Raw genomic sequence first — 17,018 nt, 5'->3', positions numbered from 1 at the left:
CTTCATGGCAACAACCAGTTCATTGCATTGAAACAAAATACAGTCAGCTCCTGTACAAAGTTAGCTGAGCAGCTGATAAAAAAAAAAAACACTCTTGATTGTCCTTGCTTTATACAAATATAAAGTAACTGAGTAAAAAGCATAAGGACACAAGTCTATTGAAATATACCTTAAATAAGGCACCTCATTCACCTTTATCTCTAAAGCCTGCTAAGTGATTTTAGGGAGAGGTAGTAGAATTAGCAGTGATCTCTCTCATTTCTTCATTTGAAGAAATAAATGCTAATGAGAGATGATTCTAAAACCAGTTATGGCTGTGTGGCTAGTGCAGTGCGGCTTGTGCAGCTTTGGTGAGAAACTTGTAACCTTTAGCATTTCCATTAAATTAGCATGCAGGGATGTAAACGTGGAAGCCTTCACAGAAAGGGGAAAAAGTGTTTATTTCCAGCATATTTAAAAATATGAAGCCATCTGTTAAGCATTTAGAGGACACAACTATGGGAACTACAGGCAACAAAAACACAGCTATGACCACACTTCCAACAGCATTTCTCATCCACATTCTCCGGATGTGGCCTAAGTATACATCCAGCGGCTAGACAAGTGGTGATAACATTTGTTTTCTCCTCTTCTCCACCAGTCCCAAGATTTTATGCAAACATGAGCATTTTTTTTGTTAGAGTGCAAAATAGGCATTTTGTGTTATTACTGGTATTTTTAAATATTAATAATCTACTTGACATCAGTATGGATTCATATCTTCATCTAGCTCTTTATAAATTTGAAGTGAGGGTTTTTTTAAAAAAATCACCTTTAAAAAAAAAATCAAAGTAAGGACTGACAGGAGTGGAGGAAGTACAAAGCCACTCCAAGCTTCCCCTGCCAACCTGCCTTAAATCTCTTCTAAAAACTGCACAGCTGAACAGGCACTGGGGAGACCAGGGGCAGTTGCTCCAATACTGACATTTCAAAAGCACCCACAGGATTTAAACATCTTCTACAGCATGGCAAGTAGATAGGCCAACATTCCAGATTTTCTGGCTTTCTCCTTCCATTCCCAGTAGAAAGAGCAGCAACAGCAACTTTTGTACATGTCTCGGTGTTAAGCAGACACCGCCAGAAACAGAGCTACTGGGACATCACCACAGAGATTTGCCAAAGCCGAGATTAATGAGCACCATATTTGAAAAAGCAGTATAAGGGCCCAGGGCAATGAAGACCAGAACATTTTTACTTCATTGACACGGAATATTATCTGGCCTTGCCAACCCTCACACCTCAATGCTTTCAAGCTGACTGACTTAGGACGGTGCCATTCATTAGTGAAGAGCACACCAGGATCATTTAAAGTGGAAGCAGAATTCAGGATAGCAAGGTAACATTTTCTGCCATCACTCGAGCTGACAGCCTAAGGACCAACGTTCCCAACTACGTTATCAATCGATAGGCAGCAGCTTGAGGTCAGTTAGCTCCACAAAGGCCGTTTAGCTACAGTACTTGGCAAAGACATCATCCTTTAAGAGAAAGCACATCTGCCCAGAGAGAAGTGAATGAGTTCCCTTCTCTGATCCATTCACTTCTCTCTAGATTTCTTTAACAGCCCTTTAGAGGCACAACAGAGCACAGTCAAATCTCCCTGCGCTAAGTTATATATGCAAACTCAGAGCAAGAAAAAACATGAACTCGCAATGAGCAATCAGCGCATTCTGCTTCACTTGGTACTTCACAAAGATGTGGTAGGAACTCTAAAATATTTTTTACGACCAGGCACTTCTACAGCTAACCAGTGCTGTAACAGTTATTAAATGCAATTAATGACAGATTCTCCTTAATGTCCAAGAAATCCCACAGCAAAATGACGCATTTGCCTGATTTAAGAGGAGCCTCTCAGCCTCAGAGATGCTCTCTCTCCCTCTTCTCCAGGGACCTGCAAAGGTGTGGCTGCTCAAACAGTGGGAAATGTCAGATGTTACTGCAGCATGACTAACTTTTTATAGACATTATTAAAAATTAAAAAAGATCCTGCAGTAATCACTTTTGTCTTCCATTTTACTTAAGTCTCAACACCACCGGCTCTTTTAGCAGCCATCAGCAAGAACATTTTTGCAATTGTAAGACTTGCCAGAACTTAACCCTTTGAATATTAATGGAAAAAAAAGTGAGCAAATTTCTAAAAACACAAGCAATTCTACCTAGAAAAAGGCTTTCCCACTACATTCACCCTTACCAAATTACACCTCCTGAATCAATGATAGAAAGTGAACTTCATGGCTTGACCCAAGTGTTTAAAAAAGGGACTCATGCCTCTGGATCAGGCCTATACCTGTTTTAAGCAAAATAATCTGTATTAAGAATAATTGTTTTAAGAAAGAGATGTGTTATACAGATATATTTATGCTAGACAATTATATCTTAAATGTCATTAGGCTTCTGAATATCAGATTCAATTTTAGTAGCTACTGAGGTCACATTCCTCAGACACAGGGATTAGAATAGCACAAACTCAAGTCACAGGCTTAGTTGTTCCTGTCCAGTTCAAACAGGCAGAAGTTTTTCATAATATCTATCAGTATCCCTCAGTAAAATATGAGGGCACATCTCCCTTGCTCTAGGAAACCCAACCCATCTCTCTCTGTGACTAAGCCATGAACTTGAAATTTCCTTTCTCTTTCACTGCATGTATCCAAGCCAAGGCCAACACTATTTCTGAAGCTTTTGTTTCTCTTGAGGAAGCTGCAAATTCATGTTGCTATTGTTTGTCAGGAACTTTCCCTCCCACTTCCAGCCTGACCTTAAATTGATCAGGTGTTTTCTGACAGGAAGACACTACCCTGACCTCAAGCTGAGTTATAGGATTAGTATTACGTACACACGCCCACAACTTCAAGCCATTTAAATTCTCCAAAAATGTTTTTAATCCAGAAGAGATTAGATCTTCAATATATTCCAGAATTAACCTAATATGAATATTTTAAAAGCTAGTTAAAATTACGTATCTCAGATCTTAGATAAAGTTTTCTTTGCAATTTAAGAGACACATACAGATATGACATTATACTAAGTAATGAGGTACAGAACTCAGTTACTGCATAGGTGACATGCCATACTGCTCCCAAACTGCTGGGTCAAACGTTGCACAGCTTTATATGAAAGAGGAGATTATCATCAAGATCCTGAATTTGCCCTGAACGCAGGGCTGTGACAAGCATAAACAAATTCTTCACACAGTATCATCATAAAAACATGACTTTAAGCTTGGTCACATTGAACATTTTCAGGACCAAAACTAAAGAATGATCAATTCCCATAACCGTTCTACTTAGGTACAGTACATACAGTCAGATTCAGTTCACATATGCAAGCACACAGTTACAGAATATATAACAAGACTTACAGCATAGTTCTGGGACTAAAAAACCCCACACACATGACTTAAGCCCACTATGGAAGGTCTCAACTATGATTTCCTAATGAAATCCATCCCTGTGTATTTTAGTTCTGCCTTGCTTTATGAGATTGGTTAAAAACAACAGTTAGGTCAACAAGTCTAAAAAAAAAAATGACAATTCTAAATCACTTTTTCCCCATTCCCACCCCCTTCCCAAGTCTTATCTCTTCTTGTATGTAGTTAGAAGTTATGTAATAATCTCCAAGATAAAGAAGTCTCCTGAATCAAATTTTGCTTCCAACACCTGAAGGACAAGGGTGTTGCAGAAAGTATAGGAAATAACATAGGCTCATCTCCTGCCCTCCCACAGGCCATTTTCTTGCAGACTTCTCATATGGTCATCGGAAAACAAAAAAACCCCAAAACAATTATGATCAAATTAAGCTTCTTCTTTGAAATCCCAAGTCGCAGAAATCCTATTAGCATCTCCAATCCCATCAGCAACTCCCATGCTCAACACCCGAGACATAGGTCAGCTGTGTTTAGATAAACCTCTTGCACATCCTCTCAAAGCTAAACTATGGCAGACAGCTACAAACCGTAGACATTAATTCCACATTACTTTCAGAAATTCATCTCTTTTAAACTTTCCTGAGCAAATCCAGAAGTAGAAGCAACAGTGGCAGTAACGCTATCAGTACACAGCTCTAAGACAACAAATGACATCAAGAGACACTACTGCAGTTGTATCTCTTATGCATCCTTACATCTCTGCTGTATTTTGAAGGCAAGAATAATACATAATCTCTTCTATGCATGCAGGAGATGAAGTGCCCAGGATAAGTAAAGACTATTTATATCAACTACTACACCTTAAATTTCAAGACCACATTTGACATACAAAACCATTTCAATAGACAAGTGTTTAAAGTCTAGTTTATACTGCACTGCAGTTAAATTTGGCAAAAACTGTGTAAAAGGAAACAAAAGGACAACTATCCCTTTCAGTAAGGGGTACCAATATACACCAAGGTGCTCATACAGAAGTTATTTATGCAACTGAGTCACTCCCTATGGCTTTTCAGCAGAACCCAATATGTATGCAGGCCTATCAAAGCGCTCAGCTGTCCCTAAAGCCATTTCAAGGGAGCTATTACAACCCTGAAACATCGAGAGGTCAGCTCAAGGACATTATTTAGGAGCACTGTTTGCCAGGCTCCAAAGCCATTCCCGCACTTGAGTCTGTTATAAAGGAAAATGATCAAAACAAACAACTAACACCAGAAGGAGGTGCCTTGAAGATATGTACAAATTTGTTTTTTCTTAATTAATACTACTTTGTTTTGTGGTTGGTTTGACAGCACTAAAAGTAGTTCCTTATAATTTTCTAAAGGCAGCCCCTTTGAGAGAGGGTAACCTGTTTTAAACAAGTTCTATACCCCAAAAGACTATTCTAATTTCAGTAACCCTAGAGGGGTCGGGATGCACAGCCTTTTTGCTACACAAACCTTCATCTGCTATCACTGCCTTCAAACACAATTTCCTCCCATTTTCTAAGAGAGAAAAAGCAGCCTCTGGCCATGAGGGATAGAAAAGGTAGCTGCACTGTTTCATAAAGAAAGCATGGCTGAAAGTGCTTTTATACAGACACAACCGCCTTTCCATTTCCTGTGGCAAATTTAACAAAGTCACCAGCTTCTGCACTATCTGGAACAACGTAACGATCACCATAAACCAACTACTAGGGAGCAGAAATCTTACCTGATAATAGGTCTTAATGCTTCTGACCAAGATGGTCAAGTTTTGAACGCGAAGATAAATGTCATTATTTACATGCTTGTTAACACGTTGGTTGGTTGGCCGAGGATCTCTATAAAAAAAATATATATATATATATATATTTAGTTCCCTTGGTAGTAAGAGTTAATATCCTGACAATGCACCATTAGGAAGACTTTTAACCATTTGTGTATTAAATGCACTGACATAATTACACACAGTGCACATTAATTCCAAACCCAAAAAGCACATTACCTTTATATCTATATACAACTTGAAAATCTTTCCAGTGTACCACCAGACAACTAGTTCGGGTAACCCACACAGTAAATCATGGCAGCTTCCCTCCTTATTTCCTTGAACCAAGAAGTATATTTAGTTTGTGTGCACTAGACCATGTTCAGTCTCTGAGAACAAAGATTTTATCTTATTGGAATAAACGGAAGCCTAGGAAAGATTACCATATACTGGCTTTAAGGAGCGCTTATCACTTACTTGTGATAAGTCCATTATTCAAACGGCAAAAAAACCCCAGATACACTCTGTACTTAAGTGGTGAAGGGAAGACTGCACTTCATCATACCTATATCATGTTATCACACAACTCTCATATGCCGAGTATTTACTGAAGAACAGTTCTCACTCTACAAATAGAATATAAGCATGGGTGCACGTACACCCATTAGAAATAAAGTGCAAAGATTAGGGAGACGGAAGGCAACTAATATTTAAAATGAAACTAAGCAAACCAAAACTGTACTCAAAGAAACTTTATTTCCTAGGAAGGGAGAAGGTGGAAGTCAACGGCAAAAAGCTGCAAATGATTAATATGAACATGTACCTTTAGATTCCACGTATGCCCTGCAACATGCTGCAAAAGTAGTTGTCTGAAAACCTTATCTGCTAGTATCATAGATCAAAGCCATGCATTTCCTCTATAATAAACTCTATCAAAAGACTCCTACGCAATCCAAACACTTGCCTCCCAGAGCTCTCCTCTTGTTGTTAATTAAGCCATTCACAGCTCTTTCGAGGCCAAATGCTGAACTTGAGTGTTGACAGCGAAATAAAAGAGGAAATGATCCAGTATTTCATTTAAAAATGTATCTGACAAAGTTTACAGAAGTATGCCAAGGTTTTTTTTTTTTTTTTTTTTTTAAATGCAGAATCATCCCAAAGCATCTAATGAAAGCAATGGTATGTACATAAATACGACGGTGTATGTAGATATTCCCCAGAGATAGTGAGAGAAGTGGGCAGAAGATAACATGAGACACTATCTATGGAGTAAGGCTTCAAGCAAACAGAAGCACAGAAGTGATCACACAAACAGCAGTGATCAAAACTCTCCCAACAGAAGCCAGTAGGACTCTCCCCGGCTTTTGGAGCAGCAGTGGATTTTGTATACCACTTATCACATCCCGAAGAGGCAACTGCAAGAAGCTTTTAGAGTACAGATAGTAACAGGTATGTAAAGTTTCTGATGTCTGCTTTTACATTAAAAATTCTGTCTTACTGATGCACAGATACGACAAAGTGGAAGCTACACATACCAATGCAGTTTGATGACACGGCTCTACAGCAACACAGCAAACAGCGTAAAGGGCACCTGGGCTTGAACTTTGAGATCCTGGAGTACCCTCCTCCAAGCAGATGGTGACAAGCCTCAGTGCTGCAGCAAGGCAAATCTTAGCCTCTGTAGGCAAACTCATCCCAATGAGCTGGGAAGCTAAGAGGGAAGGAACTTGCAATAAAAAGCTGACTGAACAGTTGGGGCAACTTAAAACTCCTTTTTACACACAAATGAGCTTCTACACCCAGCAAGCAGCCATAACACTGTCACACACTGACTCTGCTCTAGAGCCGGGAAGAAAAAGGCTTTAACTGCTTGGCAGTGGCTGCTTTAAATGATGAGGGGGATATATTATATTTTATACATTATATATATAAAGCTATTTCTACACATACAACCTACACATTGCCTGTTAAAAACTAAGCCACTGCTATGTAGTAGCAGTTCCACTTAACCTCCTCATACTGCATGCAGTGTGGAGATAACTCAAAATCCCCTTTCCCTCGCAGCTCCTCTGCCTCCTGACCCTTGCCAGCTTGCTTCCTTTTCCCCAGAAGCTTTCCTACCCTTGAAACCCATCCTTCCTACTTAATTCACTGCCTCCAAAACCCTTTGCCTCTGCCCCTGAGTGCAGAGTGAGGCTGTGCGCACAAAGCCCTTCTACGGGTCACAGCACCACTGCAACCACCATTCAAACTGTGAGATGTACCAGAAGCAGGACTGGGAAAAACGAGGCAGGACTGGGAAACCTGCCAAGTTCCCAGTTCCCCAAGAGCTTGCTTAAAAACCCAACATACCATTACCCTCCCCCCAAGCTCACACAAAACAGAGCACAAATACACAAAGTACAGCCTGGCCAAAGCAAAGTGGAGGCAGCTTCTTCAATACTTCTAGACAGACCTTGGATGAGGGTGTATTTTTTTTTGTTCGTTTTTGTTTTTAAAGTACATAGGCCATGAAGCAAGTCCTGTCTTGCAAGAAGGGTTTTTCTGTCTTTTGCCACAACAAAGTCATAAGTTATCTGTTCAAGGGCACAAGCATTTACATGGAAGGACTCCTAGAAACAGTTCTGAAATTTTTTCATTAAAGGTAATTGATTGCTCTAGTACCTTCAATTCCATTGACCGCAAGTTCCTGTTAACCTGGAGCCAACCTGCCATGCCACATTATCCTATAAAGCCTGCCTTCTCCTCACAGGCATAGAAGAGAGCCTTCCTAAAAACATTATCCAGCCTGAGAAATGACACATCAAATTGATGCACCTTAGGTTACTTCAGGGAACACCCTTTGCAACAGTAAACAAGTAATCCACCACAATCTCTGCCCGAATCCAACTAAAAATAACTGAACACAACCTTACTGTGATTTTTTTTGGTCTATTGATGGTTCATCTTTCTCTTAAAAATAAATATATAAAAATTGCACATTTTTTTTAAAGTAAATGTCTCTTATGATCAAAGAATTTCTCTAAAAAGAACTAAGGTGTAACTGAGGGCAGTCTTCCACAAACAAGCAAAAAATAGCCAGACCAAATGGCCAGAAGTCTCAAACTTTACTATACATAGCCATTTTAAAGAGTATCCCGATTTGTACGCCATCCTTATGGGCTTGGGGGTTGAAGGCAGGGGAAAGAAAAGTGTGTTTAATAAATAAAGCTGAGTCACAAGTTTAGAATGCAGAGGGCAAGAAGCACAACTGCTTGCATCAATTAATAAAATAAAAATTAAAAAAAGCAGAAAAAATAAGTTTTCTAAATTCAAATTGACAATCCTATTTAAGCAATTTCAGACAACTAACATAGACAAATAATGGGGAAGCCCTTGAAGTGGCCCAAGGATGATTGTGTGTCAGAATAAATCAGTTTTACTAGGTGTTTCTAACACTTCATGGCCCTTGGCTACTGCCTGCCCTCTGTGCTGCAGGTAACTCACTAACTGAAAAATGTACCACTAAAGAGACCTTGATCACTCTGCCTTATTCATCCTCCTCCTCCTCTCATATTAAAGGGAGTGAAGCCATTTAAGGTGAATTTAAGAAGGATTGCATTTTAAACTGCCTCAAAAATGGTAAAAAATAGATACTTATATGTAGTTTTAAGCAACAGTATATTTAAACAAATACATATCTTTAAATCTCCATTACTCATGATGTTTGCTGCAGCCCAGAAGCAACAGAGATGAACAGCTCAGCAAATCCTGCCAAATGCTCTAAATCAAAGATGAAAGACTGAAAATACCACAAACTATGACAACTGTCTTCAAAACTGGAAAACCTTCATTTGTGATTTCTTATTGTGTGGCTTAGGTGCAAGTTGTCATTCTTGTATTTGCAGAATGTTTTAACAGAAATTCAAAATCCACAGAGGCCAACATGAACAGTTGTCTGCATGTATATAGTCCTATCACTTTCAGAATAATCTCTCTCTATAGAAAGAGAAGCAAGTAAATATTTGCCTACAGTAATAAATACTATACCCCAGCTGCAACTGTAATGCTGAAAGCAGTCAAGTGTCACCACGTGTTAGTTTCATACCAGGAAGTGACACACAACCATCTAAAAACTTCTTCAAAGTTTTCCCACAGAAAAGCACATAATTTCCCATGAAACACAGAAGCTCAGAACACAACAGTTGCACCGTGAAGATGACTAAACGCTGTTGTATGCAGAACATCAAGACATAACTGCAAATCTGCAAGTGCTATCAGGTTAAGGTGTCTACAGAACACACAGGAAACGACTCATTTACACCAAAATAAGTTGAAGAGAGTTGTCAATTTTGTTTAAATTGAGTAGGAATATAATGCTGTTGTCTGCCTCTTCCTTTTGGACTTAGCTAGCTAAGCACCACAATTCAGAGACAAGTAATCCCTAAATATCTTAAAAACAAATAAACAAAGCCACAGTTTCTTAGGTATCACCTAAAAAGCTGTGCAGCAAATCCCAGCAGCTAGTTATCCAGTGACCAGACCATGGCATTTCCCTCTTCTGCCCTTTAACAGCAGCCACATTTGTTGTGCCCAAACAACACATATTTTGTTCACTGCTACAGTTCCTACGAGCATTTCTTTTCTAGAAAGGGGAGAGGAAAGACAGCACCCCCTCACACACACCTCCTTTCACATAGCCTACAAGGGACCCAACATCCTGCGCAAACGATACACACTACATGCATCTCAGGAGGACGGGATCTTGCTTCCATCAACATGGCTATTTAAAATACATTCACACCATCGAGCAACAGAGAACCTCTGCACCCATTCTAATTTGTCAGGGAGCATTGAACAAAATCCAATTATTACTATGGGAACTAGAGACTCAACTAAGCAAAGTCCATTCGACATCTCAAAAAGTTAAAGCTTTACTTTTATCCCGCAATCTCAGCATAGGTCTATCCGGATTCCTTCACAGGTAAGACACTGCTTTATAGTCATGTCTTTAACTTTAAAAGATTTTCAAGTAGTTTACACACTTTATGTTTAATAACAGCATTTTAGCCACTTCTTTTGAAAACTTTGTCAAGAGAAAACTGTTCATCTCAAGCCAAGTATTGCATCACATGGTAGCACAAAAGATTTTCAAAATCTGACCTGCTGTTTCAGTGTAAAGTCACATATCTGGCTATTTGTGCTCAAATAAGCAGGCAAACACATTATTTACCCTGAAAAGCTAAGAAGGAAATAACAAGTGAGTAATAAGGCAGCCATCCACAAAGGGGATCCAACCACTTTACTCCATTACCCCTACTTACTGCCTGTGTGTGCATGCACACGTGTGGCTTTCGGCCATCGCCTTTCCTGCAGCGTGGCACGTCAAATTCTATAGAGTTGCCAAAAGCCTTCGTTAATAAGACTTCAGGAGGAAGAGATCTTAAGACAAGCATTGAAAGACAGCTTTAAGGACCAGGACTTGGAGAACTGATGAGTAAGCACTTTTGAAACATTTATTTTTCTTTTCAGAAGGCTTTGTTGGGCAGAAATACCCTGTGAAAGGCTTTCACAATTTACATATACACAATAATTGCATTGCAAGTTCTAAAGGCTGACTCAACTGAAGCTTGTAGACAGCACCTCTCCCAAGCACCCTGCTGAGCTGGAATACACAAATACAACTGTGATCTTAAACAGTTTCAAGCTCTCTGCAGAAAGGTCTTCGTTTCAAGCTCCTAAGACACCATCAGAAGCACTGCCACAGCTGCCCAAAAACAGAAAAAAGCCACATGTGACTACTCTAATGGGGCAGTTTCTGACTTCACTAAACTTGTGCTTCTCCCACCTATGCTTTCTGGGTCTTTTTTTTTTTTTTTTTTTTTTCACAAAAAATTGCATAAGAGAAACAATAGTCACCGATTCAAAAGTTGTCTTTTTCGGATCAGCAGTGTATTTTTTTTTTTTTTAAAAAAAAAGGAAAAAAAGAGAGAGAGAGAGAAGACAAAAAAAAAAAGGAGGGGTTAAATTTTTTAGAAAACATTTGCATCTAAACCATTTACCATTAAGTTTATGGAAGCACTCCGACTTGGCCAAACACTGCAAATCGCCAGTGAAGCCTCAGTTAGATCAATGCAAAGAGAGGGCAGTACCACAACTGAGTTTAAGATCGTCTCCATAGCAAACCAAAGACTCATCCACGCTAATTCTTTATCAGATGCATTTCAAATTCTTAAAAGCAAATACAGAGATGATGCAATGGAGTCAGAAACTGCATGCAGCAGAGCAGTAACAGGAAAGGATGTGGTTAAACATCCTTTAGAAAAGTTTTGGTAACAAAGCATTTTAATACTAAAAAGAAAAATTAATTTCAATGCTTGTTCTTTGAAGTTTAGATGCATCTCTACAGTGTTTTCTGAAAAATACACCAACAAAGCTCCCTATTCACCAACTTGCATCTTCAGTACCAAAGTTCACAAGTAAGTGGAGACACTCCAGCAGCAAACCCTCACCGAAGCTTCATACGATGAAGTGCTTTCATTCCCTTATTTACACTGCAACATATCTTCCCCCAAAACGCATAGGAAAGGAACAAAACTCTCGGGGGGGTTGGGAGGGACCGCCGCGGTGCCCCTTCCTTCCCGCCACGGCCACTTACATCTGCAGCATGATCTTGTTGAGGAAGACGCCGTCCACCAGCTCCATGTACACGCCGAGCCGGTCCTCGCTCTCGCTCCCCAGGGGCCCAAACGTTTTCACCTGCCGGCAGAGGGGCGTTAGAGGCGCCTCGCGAGGCCGGGCTGCCGAGCGCCCCCCGCCCCTTGTCTCCCGCGGACGGCGGCGCCTCGTGCGTTAACGGCCGTTAACGGCCGCCAACGGCCGGCGCAGGTGCCGCGGCGCGGCCAGGCGGCCCCGGAGACGCTCGCAGCCCCCGGGGGCAGCTCGGGCCGTTCTCGGTCGCGGAGGGGAGCCCGGCTCTCCGCCGCTGCCCCCCGCTGCGGCCGCGGGCTCTCCCGACGGCTTCTCCTCAAGCACCAGCCCGGACCGGCGGCTGGTGCCGACCCCGCGCGGGGGCGGCCGCCTCCCTGCCCGCCGCCCCGCACTCACCCAGGTCACGAGCGGGCTCTGCAGGAAGAGCTCCAGCAGCTCCGAGATGGTCACGTCCATGCTGGCTGCCGGGGCGGCGGGGCGCGCGGGGCTCGCTCACTCGGGAGACAAAGGCGCGGGGCCCATGGCCCGCGGCGCCGGTGCCCGGGGCAGCTGCCTACCAGGGAAACAATGCGCAGCGCATGGCGCCCTCCTCCCCCCGCGCCCGCGGGCAGGGGCTGCGCGCCCGCCCGCCCGCCGCTTCCTCCTCCTCCGTCGAGCCCTCCCGCGGCAGCAACAGGGCCGCGCGGCCCCCGCCGGCTGCGGCTGCTGCGGGCGGCGCGTCCCGGTCCCCGCGCCCCGGCGTGAGCGTCGCTACCTGTGGCGAGCAGCGCCCGCGCCCCGGCAATTAGAGCGGGGCCGCGGCCGCCGCGTGACGGGCACCGCCCGCCGCGAATGGGAGGCGGGCAGGGCGGCGGCACTGGCCAATGGGGGCAGCGGGGGCGGGGTCTCCGCGGAGCCCTCGAGGAGCCGCCCGCGGCGGGTGGCGGCTCCGCGGGGCTGCGCGCGGCCCAGGCGGCGCCCGCGGCGGCGGAAGGTTCGAGAGGGCGCCGGGCGCGCGGCGCGAGACGGGCCGGGCCGGGCCCCGCGTCCCGAGCCGGGTCCCGCGGCCCGCCGCTGCTGAGGAGCGCGTCCCGGCCAGCACGGGAATCCCCGCCGCGCTCGAGCGGGCGACGCTCCAAACGGGCTGAAAAAACTGCTCTTTCGGCGTGAAAACGCGAAGGGGGAAAAGCGATAAAAAAAGTGCAAGGACTTGTTGAACTTTTTAAACGGTTAGAAAGACACGTGCATTTTTTAGACGAAATACAGAAAGGGGCAGTTCTGCCAGGGCTGCAGCTGCAAATAGGCACAGTTCAACAGGCGAGCCGTGAGGGATGGAATTGTTTTCCTTTGGGCAGAATCCATTCAACCTCTCTCCCAAACAGGAAAATGCCCCAGGGACACGGACGTGGCTGTTTCTGGATCGTGTCTGGGTGATGCCGGCACCCACGTGCAGATGCTCGTGCAGCGTAACTGTGTGACGAGGCTGAACCTGCAGCTACAGCGTCACACACGTAGGTGCGGTGTTCCTAGGTTGGTGTTTCATGGCTTGCTCTGTTTTTCATGTCTGCATCTCCTTTAACTCGGGTATTTAACTCAGGTCTTTCCATCAGCCACTTCTCAATTCATTCTGCCTATACCTACACTTTTGTTCAGTCACACTGAGCTCACAAAATGAATTTTGGGTAAGTCCAGGCCTACTATATGTGAAGTTCTATTTTATTATTAACCACATATTTGCAGCTGACAGACATTTCTAGCAGAAGAGGAAAAAGGAAAACGCTCCCCATGTTAGACAGTGCCGAGATGACCCGGAATGGATCATCTTTCCTCACCAGTCATTTCAAGGCTAGGGCAGCGAGGTGGAGGATAACTCCCTGTTTGCACGACCCTTGCTCATTCCCTCATTCCATCAGCCCTGGAGGGAAAACACGCATGGAGGCAAATGTCTGTGTTCTTATTAAAAATCAAGAGCAGCCCAAGCTTCAGTCTGTGTTTGGATCATTTTGTTATTGCATAGAAATAGCCCTAAATTACGCAGCGAACCAGGTCGCAAAGGCTGCTGGTGTGTTCCCTGCGTGTTCCCTAGGCTGCTGGAGAGGAATGTGCCAGGCGGCGAGGGGGGTTAAACTGCACCTCGCTGTGTCAATGCAGGAGTTACTGACCCCACGGAGACGGACGCGGCTGCGGCTGGAGGGAGCATCACGTATCCCGTGCGCCCCAACAACCCCTGCTCGGGAACGGGGAGAAAATTCAGTCGGGTTAATAATTTCTTAGCCCTTCAGCGGCCTGGACTATCAGCATGTAGCTTACTGAAACCTTGCAGGCTCCTGTTTTGTGAACAAATGTGTTGGTTAAATAAAATTTTAAAGCAGTTACCGCAGTACTGAAGATGAATGTGTGGTGAGCTGCTCACATCTAGTGGTTAATGAATAAGACAAAAGAAACCCTAATAATATTTTACAAATATACTGCTCTTTAGAGAAGACCATGTGCAAGAAGACAAATGCAAGAATATTTTTTCTACTTCGCCCAAACTGAATGCAACTCCTCTATAGGAGTGTGTCCTGAAATAAAGCAATATTTGGATAGTCAAGATTTTGGTGTTATCTCTTGTGGAATAACTGAAAGGGAGAATGCATTGCAGTTCAGAATTATAAAGAAACAAACTTCTTACCTGCTCAGGTCAAACTTTCTTTCTTTCTGGCCAACCTGAAAATGAATGTCAGATTGCTCTTAGTTGCAAAATTCTGCCAGCTCAAATTTTATTGAAGGTTATCATATATATTACAGAAAATATTTGTCCTCTCACAGTACCATACTCCATAGATTAAATTCTGGCTTACTTGGTCAATAACTAAGCTCAAACATAGACGAAATCCAAGCTTGCTTGGTTAATAACTAAACTCAAGTTAAATGGGGTCAGGGTTTCGCCGCCTTTCTCTGCCTCCATGGTTAGGGATGGGCTCCATCTCCTGGAAGCCACAGGCAGCGCAAACGGCCTCCCTGGACCTGCCAGGTGCTCTTAACCCAGCAGCAGGACAAACGCAGGTAAAGCAAAGGGAATTGATTTTGAAAAATACTTGCATTCCAAATTGTGATGTTAAAGTGAGGGTCATGCTGGACAACACAGTTTTCCTTGCTTTCAAAGACAGTACAGCTATATATATATATATATGATATATGAAACGCCGAACACACATAGCAAGGGAGAACTGAATGGCCATGAGAGTTTACAGTTCTCAGCTGGAAAGTAAAGAGCGAAAGGGCTCCTGGAGACACGCTTAGAAACTCTGAATCATGACTGAACCTTCTCTAGTTCCCAACTGTAACTGCTCCCTGGAGCGGGTCTCCTAGGGGCGCCGGTGGCAACCGGATTCAACTCCTCTTGGGAGTCCAGGTAAAAGGCCCTAGTGCTCTCAGGAGCCACAAGACCAAGCACAGCCCCAGAAAACTGGAAAATTCAGCAGACTGCCTTGGCCATAAAACATCCCCTTGTTATTAGGTCCCAAATCCCAACATATTTTCTCATCTCAGTAAGTCTGTGTCATATCTGTCATCTCCACCTGTGGCTGTACTGCTTTCATCCATGTTTTATTCATCCTGTAACTCTGCATTTACAGTATAAACACTTTTTTACTTACCTTATGTTTCACTGAAAATCTCTTAATACTTAACTTAGGTATTATGTGCAGCCAAGAGGTCACCTCTGGTAGTAGATGAAGCTGCTGCCTTCAGAAAAGAAACAAACGAAATGCCTTTGAATACATGGGAGAAAGTTCGGATCCAGGTATGTGCAACTATATTTGGAACTGCTTATAGTAAAATGAGGAGGAGAATATCTGTACATTTTTATTATTTGTTTTTTAAGTGATTTTTGACAACTACTATTCATCCCCTGCCATTTGCACACAGTCAGCTTTTAATTAAAAATGAAATTATCATAGAAGTGAGAAGCACCAGAGCAAAATTTTAAAATGCCTGTAAGAAAACAGTCAAATAAGGCCGTGAACATTGTGCCCGTCTGTGCTTCGTGCTGCACTGGTGCGCTCCTCACGGCACAAAGGAGCTCGGGGACCGGCGCGTCCCCTGGCGCTGCTGCGGGTCCCTGGGCCTGGCCTAGGCCTGGCAACCGCTGCAGCCGCTGTCCAGATCCACATCCCGGTGCCCTCGGAGGGATGGCAGTCACGGCATTGACAAGGCCTCGACACCGCAGTTCAACTCACAGGGAGCAGAAAAGCGCCTTGCTGTCCCTCTGCTCTCCCTCTGCTCGGGACTGTCATTAAGGAGCTTTCCTGTAACTGTGACTCTGCTGTTTGTCAAGCAGCTTCTCAGCTGCGATGCAGGTTGCGTTCAGTGCCTCTGTAGCTGTCAGCACTGGTGCCAGGGGAAGAAAAAGAGGCTGTGCAGAAGAGAGCTTTGCTCCTTACAGCATCTGATTCTGAAACACTCCCTTCAGTATTTTGCATTTTGTTCGGTAAAGAAGACATAAGAGAAATCTGAATAAGAAGCAGAGCAATATGGCTTAGCAAAATGTATAGAAACATAAAAACATAGATAATGTTGTCTCTGTGCCTTTGAATAGTCTTAATTGGAATGAGGGGTTAACTGAGTTTCTGGAAAGGAGTGTGATTGTGATGGGTATCTGGAACAAAGCATTCAAAAGGCCCCCAGAAAGCTCAGCATTAACCTTTGAGATAGTATGTCAAGCAAAGTCTCCCCTTTGTTCAGTGCCGAAACTGAGGCAAACTGCACAGCTTTCCTACAAGATTAACATAATACAGAATCAAAAATGCTAGGGAAAAAAGACTTTGGGAAGAATCTCCCATAAACATCTGAGGCCATAGAAAATAGAGACAAATATAAAAGGCAATCTGCAAAAATAGTACTGAGCAAAAGATAAGGGACAAGATGAACAGTAGTAATTTATACTCCTTTGCAAGACCTTGAAAGTAACAGGAGGAGTCACATCCAAGACAAAGACAGAGGTGAGGGCTCCAGCTCCCTGGCTTGAACTTTCAGGGGAGCCAAAACAGCGGGTGACAGTTAGAGAGGTTGGTAGTGGTGAGCTGGAGAGGTGACCTAGTGTGCAGGGTGTGTGACCCAGACACCCAGCAAACTGTGGAAAGTGACATTTGTGGCAGCAGCAGAAGGGGAGAATGGGTTT

General features: G+C 43.5%; 1 protein-coding gene and 1 long non-coding RNA gene across 2 annotated transcripts in view; one reads left to right on the top strand and one right to left on the bottom strand.

Annotated features, from left to right (window-relative positions):
- CCDC88C (coiled-coil domain containing 88C) overlaps positions 1 to 12,331 on the bottom strand; it is an 87,555-nt gene extending 75,224 nt beyond the window's left edge. The window contains exons 1-3 of the mRNA XM_026046588.1: positions 12,272 to 12,331; positions 11,823 to 11,923; positions 5,150 to 5,258 (exon numbers count right to left, since the gene is read on the bottom strand). Of these exons, the coding sequence (XP_025902373.1) occupies positions 5,150 to 5,258; positions 11,823 to 11,923; positions 12,272 to 12,331 (270 nt within the window). The remainder of the gene's footprint in view (positions 1 to 5,149; positions 5,259 to 11,822; positions 11,924 to 12,271) is intronic.
- Positions 12,332 to 12,953: 622 nt separating this feature from the next.
- On the top strand, positions 12,954 to 14,031 carry LOC112953826. The gene is made up of 3 exons (XR_003250624.1): positions 12,954 to 13,083; positions 13,237 to 13,384; positions 14,006 to 14,031. It is a non-coding gene; the product is annotated as an uncharacterized LOC112953826 (long non-coding RNA).
- Positions 14,032 to 17,018: the final 2,987 nt, after the last annotated feature.

Source organism: Nothoprocta perdicaria, unplaced genomic scaffold (assembly GCF_003342845.1).
Source record: "Nothoprocta perdicaria isolate Ctin4 unplaced genomic scaffold, notPer1 scaffold_108, whole genome shotgun sequence".
In the NCBI taxonomy this organism is placed as follows: Eukaryota; Metazoa; Chordata; class Aves; order Tinamiformes; family Tinamidae; genus Nothoprocta; species Nothoprocta perdicaria.
This window is presented reverse-complemented; position numbering and strand designations above follow the sequence as displayed.